The sequence below is a fragment of the Nematolebias whitei genome, chromosome 17, assembly GCF_014905685.2.
Source record: "Nematolebias whitei isolate Nwh7 chromosome 17, NemWhi1, whole genome shotgun sequence".
Taxonomy (NCBI): domain Eukaryota; kingdom Metazoa; phylum Chordata; class Actinopteri; order Cyprinodontiformes; family Rivulidae; genus Nematolebias; species Nematolebias whitei.
In genome coordinates, this window is record NC_056514.1 from 26,869,283 (window position 1) to 26,894,947 (window position 25,665).

General features: G+C 37.8%; 1 protein-coding gene across 1 annotated transcript in view; it reads left to right on the forward strand.

Annotated features, from left to right (window-relative positions):
- Nucleotides 1-25,665, forward strand: part of LOC119423497 (protocadherin-15) — a 322,189-nt gene that overhangs the window by 115,116 nt on the left and 181,408 nt on the right. The window contains exons 6-10 of the mRNA XM_037690893.1: nucleotides 3,117-3,236; nucleotides 4,819-4,929; nucleotides 10,527-10,697; nucleotides 22,365-22,473; nucleotides 25,454-25,566. Of these exons, the coding sequence (XP_037546821.1) occupies nucleotides 3,117-3,236; nucleotides 4,819-4,929; nucleotides 10,527-10,697; nucleotides 22,365-22,473; nucleotides 25,454-25,566 (624 nt within the window). The remainder of the gene's footprint in view (nucleotides 1-3,116; nucleotides 3,237-4,818; nucleotides 4,930-10,526; nucleotides 10,698-22,364; nucleotides 22,474-25,453; nucleotides 25,567-25,665) is intronic.

Here is a 25,665-nt window from a genome sequence, read left to right on the forward strand (position 1 = left end):
ACAGTTGTGTCAAACTGGTTGAAAACAACAAAGTCCATGCTCAATAATCCAGGTATACAATCCAACATTTTTCAGTCAGGTCATCTGGAAAGTTTCTTTGTGCTGAAACGTTGTGTCAACAAGGAAGAGGGCCGGCAATGGAGGAGGGGGCGTACCAAAGAGACCATCTTAGCACCAACATAACTGGTTTGTTCCACTTTGGAGTAAGCTGTTGGGGGAAGAATCAGTTTTGTGTTGTGTGTTTTCTTGACTGATGAAACCTTCCGGATCAAAGGTGAAACGTTTCAGCACAAAAAAAGAAACTGTCCAGATGACCTGACTGAAAAATGTTGGATTGTATACTTGGATTATTGAGCATGGACTTTGTTGTATATAGAAGTGTTCCTGAGCCCGTGCAGTGACATCCATAACAGAATCAGACCTGTTTTAAATAAAGTACTGCCTGAGGGCCCAATCATGGGCTCGGATACTACTGTTTGGCCTTGATCTTTGCATACAGAGAGTTTTCCAGATTCTTCAAATCTTTTGATGAACTGTAGATGATAGGATATTCAAAGTCTTATCAACATCCAATTGAGGAACTGTTTTTTCCATTGCTCCACTAAATATTTTTTATTCATTTTTGTGTAGACAGATGAATCTCTGCCCATCAAACACTTTAAAATATATTTTTAAAAACTTGGTCTTCTTACAAACTTGTTGCCAATCAACTATATTCTGGCTAATATTTACTTTTTTTTTTAATACCTTTTTTTGCAACTGTCCCATTTTTTATATATATGTTTTGCCACCATAAAATTCTAAATGATCTTCTGTTTTCCAAACATTTTACAACATTTTTTAGCTGGTGGAGATTTTCCATCATCCAGAACATGGTGAATCCAAAAAAAAAAAAAAAAAAAAAAAAACGTTTTGCTTCTCATCTGAAGGGCTTTCTCAAGAGAGAAATTGAGAAATCTGAAAATCTCAATTGCGAAAATTCCTCGGATGAGAAGCGAAACGTCTTCAGCTACAAAATGAAGTTTTGTCTTTAACCTTTTTTTTTCTCCATTTACAATGTCTTAACTTAAACATTACATATGTGTGTTAGGTCGTATTGTGGATAAAACATGGGTTTCAGATGTGCAAATCGTTGCGTTTTGTTTTTGCATACATATTACACAACTTCCAACTATTGGAATTGTGGTCGTAGAAGCAATAAAGGAAACATTTTTACAGCAACATGTTTAAATTAAAAACATCAAGCAGTTTGGTGTGTTCTTTTTTCTCTCTTCCTTGTGCACAAGCTGAAGGACTGAAGGAAAGGAACAAGGAGAAAGGAAAGTTATTAGACAGCTATTGATAGCCAATTATTTTGTGGCTTTTAGAATAATCTTCTAGATGACTTTCCCACCATTAGTTTGGTGTCAAGAAAGGACCATGAGCTGAAGGATGTTCAAAGGTAAACAGCACATGGATGCATGTAGTCTGCCTCCAGCACTGACCTGGACAGGTCAAGCTTTATGCAATCTTCCACATTTTGCCTAACTCAATCTGACCTCTCAACTTGGTTCTCTCTTACAGTCTCTATTTTTCTATTTCCTTCCTCACAGCCCTCTGTTCTTTATTTCACCTGATTTTTCTCAACTTATCTGCACTTTTGTTTTTAATTGCTGTTGTCTTGTACTCTTTCTCCACCATCCTACTCTTCTCTAATTTTGTAGAGCTATTTTAAAAATACATTCCTACATTCATTAATATTGCCTGCCATGTAACTTAGTAGCGATCGCTTCAGATTTTTTTAATTTTTCTGAGTCAGGCTTGGTTTATTTCAGCCAGATGGATGGCACTAATTCTCAAAACATGAGTACTTTGTACACAGAAAAATCAGCTCCGTTTGACACAACAGTGTATTGTAATGGTAGAAGCAGATATGTTTTGATTTGATGAATGGCCTCATTAGTCTGGAAGATGTTGTCTTAATCATGCCTTGTCGCCATCAGAGCTGCAAACACCTAATGAGGTAAATTTAATTGATTTTTTTTTTCACACATCTCAGAAAAAAGCCATAGAAACTAGGGCCTTTCTGGATGGAGTTTGCATGTTCTCCTCATGCACACCTGGGTTATATTAGAGTATTTTATTTTCCCCCACAGACCAAAAGTATGCATGTTAAGTTAATTGGTAACTCTAAAATTGTCCAAAAGACCGTGTGAATGGTTTAATTTGCCTCTCCGTCCCTGTGATGGACTAACACCATGTCCAGGGTGTGTCCTGCCTCTCTCACAGTGACAGCTAGAAAAGACACAAGAACCCCTTCAACCTGGAAAGGAAAGGACAGCAAAGCGGGTGGATGGAAGAAAGGATGGATGGATGAAAAGATAGATTTATGAGCTATATTCAGTCTTATTTTAGTTGTTTATTTCTGACAATAATTACTTGAAGAAATTCAGGCACACTTGTTGGATACACACACAGAGAAGTATTTATTTAGACATATCTGTTGAACATAGTTCATGAGTTCAATATGAAATTTGTCAATATGTTGCAGAATGTACCAGTGGCACCGGTTATTTCATGACCAGAATGTGGCAAAATGATGGAGTCAGACAATTTGGGTCTTGTTATATCAGTGGAAAGCACTGACAACTCTGTTGAGGGAAATATTTTTCTTGTTTTTGTTTTGTGTGTGTAGAAATTGAACTACTTCTATTTTGCCACCTTCTTTAAAATCTTGAGCAACATGACAGAAAAATAAAGCCTGGCAGTTTATCTTTGACTAAGCTCAAGAAAGACCAAATGTTTCTAAGATTTTAACTCTCCCAAAAAAGTTGATTTGAATCACAAACGAAATATAATTCAGATATTTTTTTCCCTTTTTAATAACAAGTGAAAACAGATGAATGGCTACCAGCTAATAATTCTTTTTATGTTTGACTGGAGCAAAATGGTCATAAAATTTCAAGGCACTTTACCGTTATTTCATTTGCTGTGCCCCTTATGAACAAAGGATGTTTCCATGACACAGTCAGGATAAAATAATCTGTGCTGGTCTATGGATACAGAATAAAAACGCTGATATCATGAACCATTAGTTCCTACAATGAGCAACTAAAATTTCTGTCTTCTGTTTCCAGCTGACTCCTGTAGGAACAACCATCTTCTCTGGTTTCTCTGGGAATAATGGTGCAACAGACATTGATGATGGTCCCAATGGACAGATAGAGTATACAATCCAGTACAACCCCAAAGACCCGGTGAGTTAGCAATCTGAGCATCTTCAGCTTTATCGAATATTCAGTGACAGAGAAAAATTATTTTGATAGTTGGATTTTTTTTTTTTTTTTTAGAAAATTCTGATGTATATGAGGGTGTTACTACCAAATTCTAACTTAGAAAACAATAGACAACAAAGGTTTCTCCACAAAAATGTCAAAAAATTACTGTTTGAAATAGAAAGAAAGCAAAATTATTTGTATTGCATGTATACATTTCTACACTCTTTAGATTCAGTTAATTTCTGTCACACATTTTTGTCACATGGTGATTTGTTGTTGTCAGAACCCAAATTAAAAAAGAAGTAGGCTTCTGCAAGTTTTATTTTATTATTATTTTTACAAATCTAAGGTAACCAGCACAACTGGCAAGCTGACAATATATATGATTTAAGCATTTGTTCTGATAAAGACAGAGAAAAACATGAGGTGTAAACAATGGGAAGGAAAATGGCAACAGTCAACAGGTGTGCTGATTACTAATGGAAGACAGATAATACATAAGGCACTTAAAATAAACTATTGTAAACTTCTACAAAGTGGCAATAATGTTACAAGGATTAAACAACTACCATAAATACCTAAAATAGAAGAAAAAGGTACAGTTGCCCTGAGGTGTAAATAAACAATATAAATAAAACCACACACACAAAAAAAACAGAATTATCTTTCAAAAAACACAACAAAAACACAACACTATTTGAGAAAACCCAACATTTGAGAAAACGCAACATTTGAAAAAACGGAATTACATTAAGCCAATCCGGAAGTTTTTTCATTTTATTTTATTTTTTTATTACTTTAATAAGAACATAAAACAGAACAATGTACAGTAAAAAGAAACAAATACAAACCCTCTTGAAGGGATGTGAAGATAATGTGAAAAATACAAAAAGCATGGATGTATTGTGTTTTTTGAATCCCTCTTGAAAATGAACAATGAAATAATTTGTTTTATTTACATTTATTTTAGTTTGTAAAAAAACTGAACAAATGGAACACGGACCCCACCCCCATCAAGAGAGTTTGTCTTTTTATCTTCTTACTGTTTATTATTGTTCTGTTTTATGTTGTTAATAGAGTAAAAAAAAAAACACCACTTCCAGTTTGGCTTAATGTAATTCCATTTTTTCAAACATTTTGTTTTTTTGAAATGTTGTGGGTTTTTTTTTTAATGTAATTCTGTTTTTTTAATGTTGCTCATTTACACCTCAGGGCCACGTTCTTCTGAATTACAATAAAAACATACAATGACAATTGCATGTTTTTGTAATTAAATTCTGGAACTGATTTTAACCCTCTTTTTTGTTTGTGACTATTATAAAATGCATTAAATATAGACTTCATTTTAATTTACTGGCTGTTTATGTTGTTTTTAATTGTACTGTTTCGAAGTCTGTTGAAATAATTCTGGTTTTAGCTGTAAAACTCATTTCTACTAAAATAAAATTAGAAAATAACCTCTGATACGGTTCAAAAAAGGGTGTTTTTGTACATCTATTGCATGTCTTATTTCTAGCTACATGCAATAAACATAACATGATTGTGTTGTTGTGTTTTGCAGACAGCCAACAGAACCTTTGACATCCCACTGACATTGTTTGGCTCCGTGGTTCTCAGAGAGAGACTCAACTATGAGGAAATAACACGGTACCTGGTCATCATACAGGCAAATGTGAGTGGCAGTTCCTTCATGCTTGTTCTTAAATTTGTTGTGTTAGTATGTCTGTTCATACCTGAGGAACAACAAAGCGTGTTACCGAATTTTTATTTTTATTTTATAATTTAAATTAATATATATTAAAAGCTAGACAATAGAAGGCTGGGGAAAAGAGACCCTCTCGACTAAGATAACGATTGCCTGCAGTTTATGATGCTGGTATTTTTATTTCAATTGTTTTCCTGATAATATTCCACAAGCTTTTTGACTTTCTGAGTTTGCTGGGGGCAGCACGGTGGCGCAACTGGTATAGCTGCTGCCTCTCAGCGAGCAGGTCCTTGTTTCAAACCCCAGTCCAGGGGCCTTTCTGGGTGGAGTTTGCATGTTCTCTCCGTGCATGCGTGGGTTTTCTCCGGGTGCTCCGGTTTCCTCCCACAGACCAAAAACATGCATGTTAGGCTGATTGGTAACTCTAAATTGTCCCTAGGTGTGAGTGAGAAAGTGAATGGTTGTTTGTCTCTATGTGGCCCTGTGATGGACTTACGACCCGTCCAGGGTGTACCCCGCCCCTCGCACAGTGATTGCTGGACATGGGCACCAGCGACCCCCGTGACCCAAAATGGAATAAGCGGGTAAAGATAATGGATGGACGGATGGAGTTTGCTGGGCAGCCTGAAGGCATCCGAAGAGGCCTTTTGTGTCTGTATCAAAGATTTCAGTGCAACATCGGCAGCACTTCAGTGGGGAGTACCGCAGGGGTCCATCCTTGGTCCCCTTCTCTTTTCTTTATACCTGCTGCCACTAGGTGCTATTTTCCGCCATTACAACATACCATTTCATTTCTACGCTGATGGCTGACAAATTTACTTCTCCCTGAGGCACAGAGGCACATGCTCTATTCAACCTCTTCTTGACTGCCTGGCTGACATCCGGGACTGGATGGCTTTAAACTTCTTAAGTTTCAAAGAGATGGGCAGCACGGTGGCGCAACTGGTAGAGCTGCTGCCTCTCAGCGAGCAGGTCCCTGGTTCAAACCCCGGTCCAGGGGCCTTTCTGGGTGGAGTTTGCATGTTCTCTCCGTGCATGCGTGGGTTTTCTCCGGGCACTCCGGTTTCCTCCCACAGACCAAAAACATGCATGTTAGGCTGATTGGTAACTCTAAATTGTCCCTAGGTGTGAGTGAGAGAGTGAATGATTGTTTGTCTCGTTTGTCTCTATGTGGCCCTGTGATGGACTTGCGACCCATCCAGGGTGTACCCCGCCCCTCGCACAGTGATTGCTGGACATGGGCACCAGCGACCCCCGTGACCCAAAATGGAATAAGCGGGTAAAGATAATGGATGGATGGAAGTTTCAAAGAGAAGAAGTCTGAAGTCATTGTGTTCCATCCCAATGGCACGTTCATGAACCACTGCATTGACCTTTCCTCTCTAGCTCCGTTAGAGAAACAAAGAGTCACCAATTTGTGAGTGACAATGGACCCTTCTTTAAAACTTAACAGTCGTAAACATGATTGTTAAATCCTGTTGTTTTTTTTTTTCAGCTGAGGTGGCTGTCTAAGCTGAAGCCCATATTGTCCAAAAATAATCTTGAGACAGTGATCCATGCGTTCATAACATCCAGGCTCGATTACTGCAATGCGCTTCTGTTTGGTATCAATCAATCCTCCGTGGCACGTCTACAACTGGTCCAAAATGCTGCAACCCGATTTTTAACTGATACAGGCCATAGAGAGCACATTACTCCAGTTTTTGGCCTCCCTGCACTGGCTACCCATTCACCTTCGGATCCAGTTCAAAATACTTGTGTATGTTTTTAAATTACTAAACAGTTCTGCCTCATCCTATCTCACTGATCTTCTACAGCCATATGTCCCACCGCACTCTCTGTGGTCAGCAGACCAGAGGCTCCTTTCCAGTTCCAGAAACCTATCGCAAGCTCAGAGGTGACAGGGCTTTCTCTATTGCAGTTTTCTCAGTTTTTAAGTCTCGCCTGAAAACCCACTTTTATTTCCTTGCCTTTGACACAGTGTGATTTGTTTTTATCCTGTCTGTAGTCTACAGTGTTGGCCACTTAGTTATTATCCACTGCTATTTGTATCTATATCTTCATTTGATGTTTTCCTGTCCACTGTGCTTGTTTGTTTCTACTGTACAGCACTTTGGTTGTCCTTGTTGCTGTTTAAAGTGCTTTATAAATAAATTGGTATGGTATGGTACCATAAATTGTAACTTGTGAATTTGCATATCAAAATTTTTGCCTTTTTTAAAAAAAATGTCCTTCTATCCATTACATTCACTAATGAAAACATGTTTATTTTAGTCAATGCACAAAGCACACATTGAGTAAACTCTTGGGGGATATAAACTGGGCCAATGGAAGATAGGTAATAAAGCTGAGTGTCCCATTTATTTGTTGTTTAGACTGGAAAACTTACTGTAGTTCTCAAGAGAGTATAACTGTACTCACTCACACTGGGACACTTGGGACACTTTGCCAGAGCAAGCCTGACGTACCACCCATCACAAAACCATCTAAATCACGGGAGCTTCATAGCTCGGAATTTGGATTCCAAATGACAACATGACCATGGTGATCTATGTGCAGAAGAAGGGACAGGCTGTTGTTCTGCTGAGCAGCATGCATGATGACAAAGCAGTGGATAACAGCAGTCAGAAGAAGAAACCAGAAGTGATCCAGTACTACAATAAAATGAAAGGAGGAGTGGACACAATGGATCAAATGGTTAACAACTACACATGTCTGCGGAGAACAAGAAGGTGGCCCATGGTTTTCTTGTACAATATGATGGATGTTGCTACACTCAGTGCCTACACCAACTTCAGTACACAACACTCTGATCGTATGGGTGGTGTGAGTAATGCACGCTGGCTATTGATCAAGGAGCTGGGCAAAAAGCTTGTCATGCACATATGAAGAGGTGCATGGAGGGCATTCAAACTCCACAGGCAATGGGAAAGTGTGGGTAAAAAAACACAAAACACAACCACCACCCAGCTACAAGAGGACATCAGACAGGAGGGCCAAAGGAAGAGGAAGAGGTGCTCAATATGCCCAGTTTCGAAAGACCGCGAAGCCAGTAGCTGGTGTTCCCAGTGCGCCAGTCCTGTGTACAAGGAGTACAAACACTTAGTGATCATTTGTGAGGCATATAAAAACTGAGATGGCAGTTTGTGTTCAAGTGATGTGTTCAATTGTGTTTTATTTTGTTTGGTCACATTTCACCAGTTTACAGTTGTTAAATCACAGATAAAGTTCAGTTCAATAGCTGTTCTCTGTTATCAGGAGGTATGTGTATGTGTGACAAAATGACAAACATGTTGCAAATATTAAATAAATAACTGTTTGGCCCCATTCACTGCTAAAGTAATTGCATAAAACATTTTTTTTTATAGTATTGAGATATTTAATTTGAAATCACACTTGGAAGACCCATGTGTAGTAATATAAAAAGTATTTTTGTTCATAAAGTAGGAAATTAAAAAATAAATTAATGATCTGTGGTAATTAAAAACAAGATATTTAAAGAATACTTGAAATATTCAATCATAAAATGAATTGATTTCAAAAGATAGAGCAAAGAAAAACTCAGTCAGCATGAAATAACCTGTAAAATGAATGTGGGTCATTTTTGACCCATGTTGTGCATTAGAAGGGGTGTGCATATGTAGTGCATCAAAGGGTTATGGACGCATTTATAATTGGATTTACGATAACTGGTTCCTGCTTTTTGGATTTGGCTGGTTGCTGGATTATTTACTATCAAGGAAGTCATCGGCAGCACATTTGGACCTGATTATGCTACTTGCCTTATTGATGGCTTGGTTTGTGCCTCAAGTACCCAGACTCAAATGCTTTTGGCAGAATGGATCATGTCTCAAGGATTTTACTCAGTCACGTTATTTTTGTGTGGCCATGTAATTTGGACATTTCAGAACTCGAGTGGACCAACACAGACTCAAGTAGATGTCATTAAGTTCTGCCTGTCCGCAAAACAACTGTGTGTTTATCTGAATTTGGCTCCCCTGACTGGCCTTGAGGGCCACCTTATCTGAATTGCCTAGGAGAACATGTAATCTGATGCTCTTATGTTCTTATAGCTCAAACAGCAGTAGTTTATGCACTTTTAAACCAGACATGTTATTGATTTAATTTGGCATGATTTCTGTTCTTATACAAAAAAAAAAAAAAAACCTACATATAGAATTTTAGCACTCATACATACTCTGAGATCTTTGGTGTCCCCCACCACCCATATGGGGGTAATACCACAAGTTGAGACACTGACTTAAAGGAACAAGTATGGTTGTACATACAGAGTTCCAGAAAACTAAATTAATATGTTTCTAAAAGGAGAAATTGTAACTATCACTTATTAATATGAATGTAAAAGATTAGTGATGAATGGCCTAAAGGAAATGAGATCTGTGGAATGTTTTATGTTCTTTGTACCATAAGAGCTTTGATTGTGAACTACTTGAATATTTTACGAAGGCTTCACTAAAATCCAGCTTTTCCAGCTCAAGGTCTACCAAAGGTCTTCCTCTGAGAACTTAATCATGTGTAAACACATTCATTTTTCACTTTATTTGCATGAAGGTCACACTGTTAAGAGTCTCAGACCTTTACACAAAACTAGTCTTTACACTTCAAAGTATTACAAGAAACCTTTTTTTTTTTTTCCTGATAATGTGAGGCTACCAAATGTGCTCCTCATTCATTAAAAAATAAATAAATAAAATGCTCATGTATATTTTGAATGAACTGCAATTCTGAGTGATGGTGATTTTTGTGTCTTGTCAGTACTTTACATTTATTCATTAAGTCAATACTCATTGAAACACTGTCTACTGCTTGTACTGGTATAAATATTTATGATGGTGTGGACAATGAGGTCAGAGTGTTGTAAAAAAATGGCAGAAAAACAGAGCAGTTTCTCTAAACAATTGATAATTAGCATTTTGTGGCTATTTTCACCCTTGATAATTTTTTTTTTTTTTAAAGGTAAGTTGTTGTCAATCTTTTTGTTTCATTTAACTCTGTTTTAATAATTCCAGAAAGAAAAAAAAACAAGGCCTCTTTACACTCATGTAAAGAATCAACAAGAACAAGCTACATTTATTGTAGTGAGATAAAGCTACAGAAATAATTGAAATAAAATTAAAAGCATTGTTTTGGTGGTATTAATCAAAGAGCAAAGATCACAAAAAAAATATAATAAGATGTTTTCATTGTACTCATGCTGCCAGCAATAGCAATTGAGATTTACACCCAAATATGTGTTTTGTGAAAAATGACAGTTTAAAAAGAGTGGATTTTGGCATTTTTTATTTTGAATAGGAAAAACTTAGTTGAAAAACCTTAAAATCTTCAAGCTTCAGATCTATGTACCTACATTCAATAATTACTTTTTTGAGATATTCATTAAAATCCTTCCAATTGATCATAAAATGTTTTGCTAACAGACAAACCAGCCAATAAACACATATATGAGTAATTACAGGAGTGCCCACTTTTCATGGTGGTATAATAAAGATGAGCTTCAGTGCAACAGAGTTAAAAATTAAAATCTAATTGTTCTGTCTGTTCAGGACCGAGCCCCCAATCCGAGTGACCGCCTAACAGCCACCACCACCTTAACCGTGGATGTACTGGACGGGGATGACTTGGGTCCCATGTTTTTACCGTGTACACTTGTGGGAAACACCCGTGACTGCAGTCCCATCACGTACATGGCTAATGTTCTGGAGCTGACGGAGCCGGTAAGTGTCACGCACAAGCATTATTCACTGCATTATAGTTTGCTGTGAGGTGCAGTGAGCATGTTTCTGTGTTCACCTCAGAGGAAAATATCTGCCTGGATTGTGTGCATCAATACTTTTATTTTATTTATGCATCTTTTTGTACTGTTGTGACGCCAGAGATCCTTTAAGTGCTTTTTTTTATTGGTTTTTCATCCAAGTAACACGTTTTCTATGTTGACTTTATAAAGGTCAAGGTTATGTCCAGACTGAATGTGTTTTGTGCCTAAAATTAAACATTTTTTTTTCTCCCCTATGTTGCAATTTGTTAAAAATGCAACAAACATATTGTTAGTTTGTTTACAAATTGAAGATTGTGTCGATGTAGATTTTTCTTTTAAAAACTGTGTTTTTAAGCAAAGCAAGGCATGACATTTGCCTTTGGAAGAGTATGAAATCTTTATATTTACTTTTATTTACTTACCTTGACCTTTAAAACATTGTATAATGCAGCTATCAGGATTAAGAGTAAAGGTTAGCTGTCTCCATGTACGTTTGAATATAATGCACTTTATTTTTTATTGAAAATCAAAGATTTAACATAACATTCCTACAAAGTATAAGGAGTTAATTTCCTTCTACATCACAGACCAACAACATGCATGTTATGCTGATTGGTAACTCTAAATTGTCTCTAGGTGTGCGTGAGAGAGTGACTGATTGTTTGTCTCTTGTCTCTGTGTCCCTGTGATGGACTGGAGACCTGTCCAGGGTGTCTCTTGCACAGTGATGGCTGGATGTGGGCAACCCGAAAAGAAAGAAGTGGGTGAAGATAATGGATGGATGTTTTAAAATATCATATGTTAAAAAATAACCATTATAGTTGTTTTGATCTGATCTTGAAAGTAACATTAAATGAAATCTCATGGTAAATTGTTAACAAATCCAATTAGATTTCTTAGCAATTAACATATGAGTTTTGAATGTATGTCAGCTACTACCAGCCCAAATTTTAACTCGGTGTCTGTAAAATTTACTGAGTTATTGGCATTTTAGTGTACAATGAGATTAAGTGTGACGGCCATCTTGAATTAGGTTGTCTCCGAAAAGAATCTGTGTCAGAGACAATGTTCAGGTAATACTGTTTAAAATCCTGGCTCATGATGGTTAAAATGTGTTATTATATCAGTTTTTGTGTTTTATAAGATTCATTGGATGCAGTGGCTGTCTTGATCTGAGCTGACCTCTCTCAAAATTGTTAGTCAGAGATGTACATGCTTTGAGATTCATTGATATGCCTAAATCAGGGGTCTGCAACCTGTGGCTCTGGGGCCACGTGCGGCTCTTTAGTCCCTCAGCTGTGGCTCTATGAAGCTTTGACCAAAACTTTCAGGAAAATTTATTGTTCTGGTTTTGATACTCACAACAAGAAAGGCTAGTTTTGGCTGTTACTTTTTGTCAATTCTCTGCAAATGTTTGATCAACACTATTTTTTGCTTTATTTCTTCAAAGTGGGATACTTCATTTCTCCTAAAAAACACATAGTTCTGCAGAGTTCAGTGTTTACATGTTCATCTAAAGGTATAAACTAGAAGTTTTCCCTTATTTACATCATGGACTTATTTTGTTGTCCCAAAATGTAAAAATATCAATAAATGTTGATATTAATTATTGATTAGTAGTTTCAAAATGTCACTCACACTGAACATAAAAGCTGCTTCCAGCTAACTCAAAGTAGCCCATGGGCCAGCAGTTGATCATTACAGTTCCAGCAAGTTTTGTGGCTCCAAGCTCTCTTTTTATTTAATGAGTTAAGAGGCAGAAATGGTCCTTTGATCAAAAAGGTTGCAGACCCCTGGCCCAAGTGTTTGACATATTTTGCTAACAGACAAACAGAGGTTGCTGCAATTTAAGTAAGTATCTCATTTAAAATAATCAGCTACGAATGAGCCTAATTTTAGTTCAGCATCTGTTTAAATTAATAACTTATACTACATGTTTGTGTTGTAGATCATGTAGATCATCACGTGCCGTATCTTCTGGCGTATAAGTCGCACCATTTTGCATAAATTTGCAAGTCCTGCGACTTATACACTGAAGCGACTAATATGTTTTTTTTTCATATTCATTACGCAATTTTTGACTGACTTGAAATGTTCATTCATAGACATGAAGCAATAAAGACTACCCACTGCAGCTGCTAGTGGGCCCTCTAGGCTTTTATATGTAGTTCCTCTACCCACACACACACACACACACACACACACACACACACGCACGCACGCACGCACGCACGCACACAAACGTTCACTTAGAGACCACTGAGAAAAATTAACACAAGTAAAATGCCCCCAAACAGAAAATCCTATTCTGCAGATTACAAACAGCAGGTAATAAAAATGCAGCTCAAAAAAGTAATCGAGCAGCAGAAAAAGAGTTTGTAAACGGGTCGGGTCCGTGCAGTCTGGATTCCACCCAGCGGAAGGGACAGTCGCATTGCGGTGGATCCCAACTCGTGGGGAACATTCCCCAAGTGTCTTGCTGGCTCCCACCGTGCACATTTCCTCCATGGCGGTGTGCCACCCATCCATCCATCTATCCATCCATCCACCCATTGAGCCATCCATCTATCCGTCGCGGCTCTGGCTGCACACTGTACAGCCTTCCTCCACCGCCTGAGCCGGGAGGAAGGGGGCAGCGAAGCACGTGTTCCACGGCCCCGGGAAGCAGCGAGTTGCTTTGCTATAATGACGAGCAAACAAATAATTGTTTTTAAGTGTTACTCTTGTTAAATTCTTTGTTAAAGTCCTTCCGTGTGTGCTCTCGCAGCCGCCATTTGGCAGCCAATCGATTTTTGGCACAATACTGGCCAATGTTTCCCCGTGGTCAGCGGTGATGCATAATAAATGTGACTTGTACAGCGAAGCAACCTTTTTATGTTTTTTCCCACTTTATTAGACATTTTTGGACTGATGTAACTTGTACCGCAGAAAATACGGTACATCTACTAATGATTTTTTTTTTAAAAGTTTCATTAAGCAGTCCAGGGATTCATGAGATATTTTGCTAACCGTGGGTGAAACCATTATCATGCCATGTTAGCCACCAGTGGTGGGTGATAATAAACTCACCTTTTCTTGCTCATGTATCACCCTATCTATGAACTTTAGCATTTTGATCGTCATCCACTAAATTGTTTAAATCAATGGCAGCAGGGGTCCAATTTAATGACGGTTTGTGTTTGACTGATTGAAAGCACTTGCAGTCTTGATATTGTGCCAACACTGTTTAATATTCTGTTTGATTGTTTTTTTTTTTGTTTTTGTTTTTTTGGGGGGTGGGGGGGGCTTGCCAACAAGTACTAAATGGTAACAAGTAAAAATGATGGTGTTAGTTTAATCCATGTTTTTTTTTTTTTTTTTCATATTGTTACAGAGTTATTTTGATCAGGTTTGCACAATAAAAACAACTCGTAAGAATTCTGGACAAACTGTCAAACTCATCTGTGTGATTTCTAACAGATGCTTGTGTAAATCTCTCGTGTAACAAGTGTTACAAGCTGGAGTGTGCTGTACTATAGTCTGTCTTTATGCTTACACAGCTGTGTGTGCACTACTTTTATATTTGTGTCTCTGACATTTAGCTGATGCTGTAATCTGGAGGAACCAGCAAAACCACTTTATAAATGAAACAAAGTTGCTGCAGGGAAAAAATCCTCAACTCTGACAAGTCAGCAGTGCATTCATCCCTTACACTACAAACACACAAATGCAACGGGGACAAGCCAACAGTGTGTTCATGCCCCAACACCTCAGCAACACACACACACACACTTATAGCAATTGCAGAGCCAGTGAGAAGTCGCATCCAACTGAACATTGTCTACCTCATCTCTTTATCTTTCTCACACACATTTGTGCATGAACACACTAACTTCATGCCCGGGCACACCAAGGGAACTACCTTTATGCGTTTAAACCACTCTGCCTTTTTATGTTTCTCTCACCTGCTCATATTTTCCTCATATAAAGATGGACGCACATTTACTCCTCTCAGCCAAGACGGGCAATATTTTGGGAAGGAGCAAGCATGTACAAAATGTGTGGCCTGATTCATCGGTCTATCCTCTGCTCCATCAATCACTCATGGACACGACTTCTGGATACCTAAAATCCTGAGACCCATTGCTGACCTGGAGGGAACTTCATCTTCTTCTTTCAGCCTTATCTCCTTCAGGGGTTGCCACAGTGAGTCATCCTCCATTTCACTCTGTCCTCAAACCAACTACCCCCATGTCCTCTCTAACTGCATCCATATGGGAACATTCCACCTTTTTCCAGTTGAGAACCATGGTCGTCCTGTGTCTGCAGGACATCTACATTGAGATGTTGGACCAGAGCCTCCAGGATTGTTAAATACCCATCCTACCCCAACAACAGCCCCGTTTCAGCTACTGAACTCAGACAAGACGTATTAAAGCATTATGGTGAAGATTGAGAGGCTTACTGTAGGCGGAGTTATTATTCCCAGACTTCTTAATAAACCATACTCCACCACTCAGTGAGCATCTGAACAAACATCATTCTTCCCACATCCACCATCAGATCCTGCTAACCTCAGTGCACAATGATCTTATGTTTGTATGTGACCCTTTTTAATCTCTTCATGATTGCTTTTGCACACTGATTATATTAAAACTTGCCAATACTTTTAGTATTTTGTTTTTAAGTTTTGATCTAAACTAGCTTATCCTCCTGTCAAATTGTTGATTTCAATATTTTTCCTTTTTTTAATTTGCAAAGCCTATATGGCTCCTGATACTTTTGACCATGTGTTGTACTTATATAAATGTGCACATGACCCAAACAAGTGGACAGGTTTGAAGATTTTACAGATTAAGTGACTTAAACAAGGGAGCACTTAGCAAAAAGAGACTATTCTGTAGGGGTTCCAAATCAGAAACAGTACTGCATCAGATCCAAAGATTGTTTTGCATCATGTACAGAGATGTTGCTCATTTAGAGGCCTCATTGATTTTAATATTTATGATCCTACATCACTACAGCAAAAAAAACATTGAATTTATATGGGAAAAAATGCAGCTCCTCAGGCTCTTTTTGAAAAATGTCTTCATTTGTTGTTATTGGTAATCTAAAACCAGGCAATCTGTTGCAATTAAGCATAATTTCTATTAATCCTAACACACTCATTTCTAAGAAAAAGTTGAAGTCACTATCATACATTTTACCCATTATCAATAGTTACATTTCTTTCATTTTGCATATAGATTGGTCTGTATGACTCGCGTAGCCAAAGTTTTAAAAAGCCATTATTAAGGAGTCCATTGCTGTATCCCATTTTATGACAGTTACAGAAAATCACAGGTTTTACCAAAATATTTAGGCTCCCAGACTGGCTCCAAAATAACTACATGGCAGCACCCAGAAACTGATTATTATGGCTTCATTTAAGTAGGGAGAGATGATTTGTTCACCTTTTTTATGTTGATGGTTAGAATCCTCAAAATACACAAAGTTAAGGGTAATTTTTCTTTCATTGCTAAAAGTTTTAAAGTGTTTCAGCCTCACATTGCCAGCATTAACCCTAAGGGACTAAGAATTGTATAACAATGTTCAGAGAAACTCTGTGATCATTAACATGGAGCTGCTGTTCCATGTATCCGAGTGTTGTTCTGGCTAACTCACACTCTGAAAATGAGGAGCTCTCCACTATCAAAAGAAGAGTTGATAACATTGGAGCTTGTCAATATTATTCTTTAATATTTTAAGCCCGGGATCTGATCTGGGTCAGTATGTATTTCTACTGGTACTACAACTATCTGAAGGCTCTTTGCAAATGTAGTTTGCAGTGTATTTTTTTTTCTTTTATTTAAAAGTAACATTTCATATCCAACTAATTAGAGGCATTCTGAAAAATAGGAAGTCACTGATGTTGACCCAAAGGCATAGAGTCATATGGTTCACACTAGCTGTACTCGCTATACTAGCACAGTAGTGTGTTTTTCTATTGCTCTGGCTGTATGTAGTACAATATATCACTTGGTTGGAACTATTGTAGAATAGCTGGTGACTCAAAATTGTGAGAAATACAGTCCGACAGAAATCTTGAGAGTTTATGATTAGTAAAGAGCATTTTGTGTAGTCAACCTTTGAAAATCATTGTCTATTTTGTATATGTGTGGCTTGCAAAACTGTATTCTTGGCTACAAAGTCCATGCTCAATAATCCAGGTATACAATCCAACATTTTTCAGTCAGTCATCTGGACAGTTTCTTTTTTTGTGCTGAAACGTTTCGCTTTCGATCCGGATTTCGGAAGGCTTCCTCAGTCAAGGAAACACAACAAAACTGATTCTTCCCCCAACAGCTTACTCCAAAGTGGAGCAAACCAGCAGAACTGGTTTGTTCCACTTTGGACCTGATTGAAAAAATGTTAGATTATTGGACTGGTTGGTCTCTATCCTGAAACATGTGCCTTGCCGATTGCATCTACATGTAAGCGGTCCTCAACTTAACACTGAACACTTGTAAAGCTCCATCTTCAAAACATTGTTATATTTGTTGCACTGTTTTTGTCTTAAAAACTGCACTTTATAGTTACTGATCAAGTAAAATTTTGTGCCCTTCCCTCAGCAGAATTCAGAAACAGGCAAACAGAAACAAACGTTACCTACTTCTGTTTGTGTGGTATGAAAGATGTGGAGGTGGAGTGAAGGTAGTAATGAAAAACGGAGAGTCTAGTTGCTATAAATGTTGAGTAGGAATCAAACTGATAAGATGTGACAAGCTCAGAGCATCAGAGCCAAGAAAGCTGCAGCATGCTTTCTGTGTCTTCCTGTATCGCATACATTCTGATTCACACATCAAGATATTGTCCATTTGTGATGAGGAGTTCACTCTTGGAAGACGTTCACTCATGCACTTCAAAAATCCTGCTGTCTCTACAGCTACAAATGCATAGTGGGCAGAGGAATAGTTTTGGGGTATCACAGAATAAAAGCTCATCCATATCCTGACCAATTATTGGCCACAGGTGACGTCAGAGTGATGTTTTTCCTCATCTGTGTTTGCGCATTTGTGTGTGTGTTTGCCTATACCATTAGCCAAATGTCTCGTTTCACTAAACATTTTAATAAAACTCTTCACAGGCAATCATGGTGATAATCATCTACAACTGATTACCTTTTGGAGTTAATCTGATTCAGTGTTCACCACAGTTAATTGACCTTAGCTTACACACAAATAGCTGCAGCGCAGCCAGTTTTACATATATTGTGTTAAGATTAGGTGTAATAGTAGTTAATGGTTATTTAAAGCACATGATCCAAACAAATCATGCAAGATATCACATGTGATTGTACATTATGTGACCAAAATGACTAGAACGCCATTGTTTCTCAACATAATTGCACCGCTCGGGGTGGCTCTATGTTGGAGTAAGTTTGTTACTTTCGTTCTGATTTTGCTTTTGGAAACTTTAATTCTTCTTTTGCTCGATGAAAATCACATTTTTTTGGATGATCGTTTCCTCTGGTCTTGGAAGGATTTTTACTGAAGCTATTTTAGTTTTGGACAGTTGTTTTGATGCACAACCACAAAAACAAGGTGCTTTTTTTTACAACTGGGAGCAGCTGATTAACTCCTCAAAAGCTCAAATAATATCTCAGCTACAGCCCCAAATATCAAATGAGTTGAAAAGGAGGCTCCATGGATGCATTCCTGCCTCCTTGCTGGCTGTGCTCGAGTGCCTGACCACTGAGATCCTGGAACTAGCAGGAAACACGGCTCGTGACAGCAAAAGGACAAGATCATCCCCAGGCACCTGCAGCCGACTGTCTGCAATGATGAGGACCTTGGCGGGTTTCTGAGAGGAGTGGCCATCACTCTAGGAGGAGTTCAGCCCAACATTTGGGTGGTCCTGCAGCCCAGAGGAACCAAGAGGCCACCTGAGACTGGGTGGATGGATCAGATGGCATCTGCAGCCAGTTTCTTCATATCCACTGTGGGACGGACCTTTACAAGAGATCCTTCCTGCCTACAGGCATTACCATCTATTACATCTTTTAATGAAGCTAGGACAATGAGTTACAACATTTAATTTCTCTTTGGGATTAATTAAGTATTTTTGAATTTGAATTGAATAAGGTCTAAACTCTTGATTGAAAGGCAGTGGGTGATATGCATTCTGTCAAGGAGTGCATGTCCTTTTATTTAGCTTGCCATTAAGTCATGCAAGAAATTAACTAATTAGTAGCTGCATAAAGCTGAACAGAGCAAAATGTAGTATTGTATCAGCTTTATTTTGTAGCTCTTGCACCGTCTCATCACCCATCTATTATATTTTTTTATGTGGTCGTAAAACGTTTTATTTTTCCTCACCAACGTTTGGCCATGCACTTTTGTGCAACTCAGTACTGGAGACTAAACTGGCCACAGAAAGTTGTTTTTCCCCTCTCCTATTGATCTTTTGGTATCTCTAAAGATCAGCCACCTACCTGCCTTAGATCTCCAGCTTATATCAAAGGTGATGCAGCTTTAGTTCTTCTGTTATCCGTGCCTGTCTGAAACCTGTTGCTGTGATTCTTCCGGCTGATTCTGCAGTGTTTGCTTACTCGGTTGTGCCTGCGTGTCACCGACAGTCAGCTTTGGAAGCGCAGCATGTAAAGAGCCTTTTAGTATCATCCTCCCAGCTTGCTGCGTCTGTCTGCTTGGAGTTTTCAAGCCTGCATCTTCACATGAGTTCATTTGTATCAGACTGTCAGTCTGATTTTCTTTTGAAGCTGACAACTACTCACACAATTTGCTTTCTTACTGTGTTAACCTCAAATTTCCCCAGAGATTGACATGAACACACAAATTAAAAATACTTTTAAAAGGTTAAATTTCCATTTTAATACAGATTTTTTTTATATAATCCTAGGTTTACAAGCAACATTTACCTGAGCCAAATTATTTTAAAGTTGTTTGAAAATGCATAGTACCTTTGGTAAGTAATACATCTTAAGATAGATTGTAACAAATTGATTGATTGATTTTAGAATACATTTGCAGTAAGGCACAATCTTTCTGATAGCAGGCCACTGATTTGTTTGTTCCATAAACTCTACAATTTGTGAGCTAGCCATAAGTCATGCAGCACATTATAATCAAGTGCTGAGAAATACTGTTAGTGTGTTGTGTCTCTAATGGAAAAAATCTATTTAAGAACAATGTAATTTTTGTATTTTTTATTTGTTTAATTTAGAAACAATGTAAAATCTAAGTATGGCATCAAAGGTGCTATTTTTAGATTCAGACTCCTACTCTCTTGATGCAGTCTGACAATAGTTGAGCTTTTAGTGGAAGTACGAAGTGTAAAAAACACCAGCTATATTGTTTTTGCAGGATTCTGAAGGAGGAGGCTACATTTTTTAATGGACTTGATAATCAAAGTAATCAAATTCATTGTTCTGTTTGAAGGAGTCAAATGTTTTGAAGCTTAATTTAAAATGTGTCAAATCTTAATATAATTATTGCACTGAAAATAATAAAAATCTAAAGTTTTATATGTGCCTCCACGTTAATACATAAGAAACAAGCACATTTTATTATAATTATGGTTTGCTGCTAAAATGTTCAGCGACTTCAGAGATTCTTGTTAAAGAAAAAAGAGCAACTGTGTTTGCAGTTTGGGACATTCTTTTTGTTCTGTGCTAAAGACTAAAATTTTTTTTGGCCACTGTCAGTCTTACTGGTAATGATTCTTCCAACTCACTGTGTTGGCAGAACTCAATATTGTAAGAGTACCAAAAGTACATGTGCCAATGGTCATTAGAAAAACATTACCAGTGAAATTTTAAACAGAAGTAAAGCTAAATTTTTTGGTACAATTAACATTGCTGGTTTCTGGTACTACTGATGCTTAAAAAAACAGTTATAGATGTACATTAAATAATTACTTTCTGTTCAGTCGTTCATAAAATACGTTGAATAGGAGACAGGGTTGAAACCAATAACAGTCTTAATCAAAAATGGAATTTTTCACACATACACACATTTTAGCTACTTTGCCTCCAGATGTGGCTGCTAGTAACAAATTTAGCATCACATCACTTTTTGACTGTGATAGTGTTCAAAATAATATTTATACCTTTTATTGTAACTCTGTTTCCATCCGTAGTTCTACATTTAGCACGAGTAATTTTCCTTTTCTAATCCTCTGAAAAGAGATGCGTAAAATGCTGCCAGGAGTAAAAAATGGTAGCGATAGCATCTGTGTCATCGGAGATCCACCTCTTCCTTGATTCCTCCCTTCTTCTCCGCTACATTTACAAGCCTCTCTGATCCCTGTTTACCCCTCGACTCCTGGCAGGTTATTCTCCCTCCTTGATATTTGCATACCTCATTACTCGCCATAAGTTCATCTTCGTTTGTATCTCCCTTCTCTCCTCTCTGGCACTGACGAGCAACAGCAGAGACTGCTCAGTAACGGCTGGTAGATTTCATGTGCTGCATGACATGTGCAGTGTTGTGTCCTAGATGAGCAGGAGCATACTGATGTGGACTGGGACATATAGCCACCACTCATTGGTAAAGGTTTGGAAATACATGCATATAGCTTTTTTGTGTAAATTGCTTTAAATATCTTTTGAATTGTACATTTTGACCTTTTTTTTCTTGGCAGGGGTCTTCCCATTACTGACAATAGCACATTATACCACCATAAGTCAGTATTACTGCCATGTTGCACATGCAACACATTGAGATACACAAAGGCAAACTATGTGTGTGTTGAATGTCCATATAGTCTGGTCTGAAATGCTGAATGTAGCAAATACTGACTTTCATTGTGTGCAATGACTCCTTCGATAACTTTGTTTTTTTTTCCTGTTACCTTGAACACAAACAAAATGTTAAAGTAGAGGCTTGTCTTATGTAACATATAATGTATGTAACATTTTATTTATTTAAGAAATTGATTTTCATACTTTAGTGTTAAATTAGTTCCTACGATGCTTGAGTGCTTTGAGCTACTAATCTTTTAAACAGCACAAGTTACTTGGACAAACAATTGGAAATGTTAGCGTTTTTTCAGTAATTGCCATCAGTTGTTGCATTTGATTAAAACCTTTGTTTTATTTTGTCACCGGTCCTTTTGTTCCGTTGCAAGTTTTTTGTTTTGTTCTTTTCATTTCAGTCTTGTTTTCTGCTCACCTGGCTCCCATCACTAATCATGACCTTTATCTTGTTCTTCAACTTTTGTATTCACTTAATCTTTAGTATTTAGGTACTCCTTTACCATATCTATGCTGTTTTACCTGGTATAATGTAACATGTTTGCATATCTGTTTTTGTCTTAGGATCTTTCTGTTTCTATCTTTATTTATAAAGATTTATGAATCATTCACCTGCCTCGTGCATGACCTTGTTTGCATCCTCCAGCCATGGTCGATGAAAGTATCCTAAAGCTTTTTATTTTAACTGCACATTTCTGTTAGATTTTCACAGTAAACTGAGCTGTTAAAAGCAAAAATTATCAACTTTACATTTGTATCTATTTGTTTTTAGCCTTTTTTTGTTAGCCTTTTTTTTTTTTTTTGCCACAGTTTGTCATGCCCACACTGCAGCTAGTTTTGTCCATAAGAAAATACCAAACCTGTCAATTCTATTTCTGTTCATTTTGTTTCCAGAATAAGGTGAATCCCCTTAATGTGACGCCATCTATTCAAGCTGTGGACCAAGACAGAAACATACAGCCTCCGTCTGACAGACCAGGGATCTTATACTCCATCCTCATTGGTACGTTAATCTCTAAAGCCTTTAGGGTTAGAGGACAGTGTTGTATAAAGTGACAACTTATAAACATTTTAACTAATACTCATGAACAGCCCACTATATTATACACGATATGCAAGAAATCATTGTGTGCCTTGTCCAGGACTGCCTGGTGACAACAGACCATATGCACATTACGGATTGTGTTTGTTTGTTTGCTTGTTATAAGTACATAAAACATTAGCTAATCGATTAAACTAAAACAATTACAATTGTATTAAAAAAAACAACTAATTCTTGTCTTTAGAGTTGTGCATTTCCAGATAGAGAAATAAGCACTTTTTGTCAAGTGTTTTTTTAAGGACTAGTGATTCAAATCAGCTTAAGTTTTATTTACAATGCATATTTTAAACAATGTAGGTTGACCATCCATCCATCCATCTATTCATCCATCCATCCATCCATTGATTCATCCATCCATTCATCCATCCATCTATTATCTTGTACCTGCTTCTTCCTTTTTGGGTCATTGGGGTCACTGGTGCCCATCACTGTGCGAGAGGTGGGGTACACCCTGGACAGGTCTCCAGTCCATCATAGGAACACATAGAGACAAACGAGACAAACAACCATTCACTCTCTCACTCGCACCTAGGGACAATTTAGAGTTACCTAACATGCATGCTTTTGGTCTGTGGGAGGAAACTGGTTTACCTGGAGAAAACCCACACATGCACAGAGAGAACATGCAAACTCCACCCAGAAAGGTCCTGAGTCGGGATTTGAATTGGCAACATTCTCACTGAGAGGCAACAGCTCTGCCCTCTGAGTCACCGTGCCGCCCTTAGATTGACCAGAGAGCTGGGAAAAATAAAAATAAAATAAACACAATGACATTGTGCAAATCAGCTAATTGTAAAACTGAGTGTGATGGTTTTGTAAAACAAAAAATTAACTTAGTTGTATCTGATTGGTTGAAATAAAAAGGCAAAAAAGTTATTACAAAACAAAGGATAAAAGTCATTGTGTTCTTAAAAATATTTGTAATGTTCTTATAGCAGAGTCAAAACCCTAACTTTTAGACTAAAAGCCAGCTATGCTACTTAAGTTTTTGGATCCATATTTACCTTAAATGTTAAAGATCTGAAGGGGAAGGCATATTACTGTAAGTGTTTGCAAAGAATAAAATGGATAACAAAAATAGAAATTGAATGCCTCTCCTTTCATGCTTTCTGAATGCTTCAGGTTGGTTTAAAGGGGAAGCCGTGCGCCGTTACGTCACTGCACCGTTGGACTCTATAAAAAGCAGAGCCACAAAACACTTTGACTTTTACCAGTGAAACTGTGCAGAGATCATTTAAATCAACTGAAACAAATTCACATAAACTAGATTAAATTTTCTTATACTGTGAAAGTGACTTTTATCCATTTCTGAGAAATATTCAAAACGAGTCAAATAAAGGACAAAAGAGAAAACTGCAACTTTGAAACTTTTTGTTAACATGTTTAGATTAAACGTGGTAATCACTCATAGCAACCAGTTTCAGAAGAATAAAGAGTGTAGTTTTAGTTATTATGTCTCGTTCTTACAAAGACAAAATGTTCCCAAGATCATGAACAGACATTCTGGAGGCAAATGTTATTTTAATGGTTGGATTTCATACTTTTGACCATGTCATGGAGCCATTCTCTCTTTGCATTTCTTCCTGTATTCATGAACAAACTGTACTTGTTATAATACTGTATAAGTAAATCACTGCAGGCATTTGTTTTCTGGCAGAGCATATCCTAACTCCCAACTTGTTGCATGCTGACACTTCCTGCAACTTTTAACACCTGGCAAAATTTATAAAGACCGGAAGAGCGACACAAGAATATGTTGCATGACTTTAGCAAAGAAACCTGTTTTAAATGCAAAACTTTGCTTAAAGCATGTATAGGCTTAAGTTTACAATTGTTTATTTTCATTACTTTGCCTAGGCAAAACATTATTAGTTTTGTCACATGTCCCAACACAAGTTATTACCAAAGACCATTTGGATATATGGGAGTGGTGGCGCAGAGGTTAGAGAAGGTGGGTCTGTGATCAGAAGATCCTCAGTTCAACTTTTGGTACCAACAACATCAAAATGTTGGTGGGATTAGTGAAGCATCCACACCTGCCTCCATCCCCATTTGCCCCACTCTAGGCCCTGGAGCAAGGTCCTTAATCCCCACCATCTGTTTCCCTGGGCACCCTAGATAGAAGCTCTCTGCTCGACAGAGTGGGCTGTGGTAGCTTGGTGGTATGTGGTTGCGTCAGAAAGGGCATCTGGTGTAAAAATAATTGCCGTCTTCATGCGAGTTAGTTTGTTGTGGTGACTCCTGGACAAGGGAGCAGCTAAAAGAAAGAAATGAAAAGAGACCATTTGGATATGGTTCTGATTCTGCAGGGCTTTGTCTTCAAGTACCGACAAGCCTCTTTTGCAGTCAACTTCCTCTGAATTTTAAGAAATACTTTAAAAACTACCATGCCATATGGTGCTGACGAAGCATCTGCACACAAGTTATTAGAGAACAAGTAGTGCAAACATAGAAGAAGTTATGCCACCTTGGAAAGCAACATTGCTCAGAAAAAGCGAGCCTATCGAATCAATGCTTTATATAAAGAAGTAACACACATACCTAGAAATGCACACATGAGACGCATAATTGTGCACATGTGCCTGTGCAGCTTCTCTTCTCTCAGAAACTTGATTTCCCCGCTGACCAATGCAGCATTCAAAGCATCATATATGAATGTGCGCTCAGAGTGCACATCTCCACCTGTCGAAAGCAGAGATGGGTGAGCTGGGAGTATTAGCCAGGCCTTTCCCTGCTCACTCCTTCTTTTATTCTCCCCCATGAATCACACCAAACATACATTGATTCTTAAACCAATTACTGATCTTGCCGTCTTTCTGTTTCTCACACATACATTTAGGGTTTGCTCTCTATTTACAGCTTATTCCCTGTTCTTTCTCAGGTAAACCAGTATCCTATGTAGAATATTTTGGCTTGAACAGAACCTCAGCCGAGCTCCTGCTGTTAAAGCCCATTGACAGAGAACTCTACCGCAGATTTGATCTGGTTATCAAGGTAAGCTAAACTCCAGCTACACATGAGACTCATTAAACTGTTTTGAGCTTGACTAAACAGTAAATGTTTCTCTTTAGAATATTGATTTTGGAATTAAAA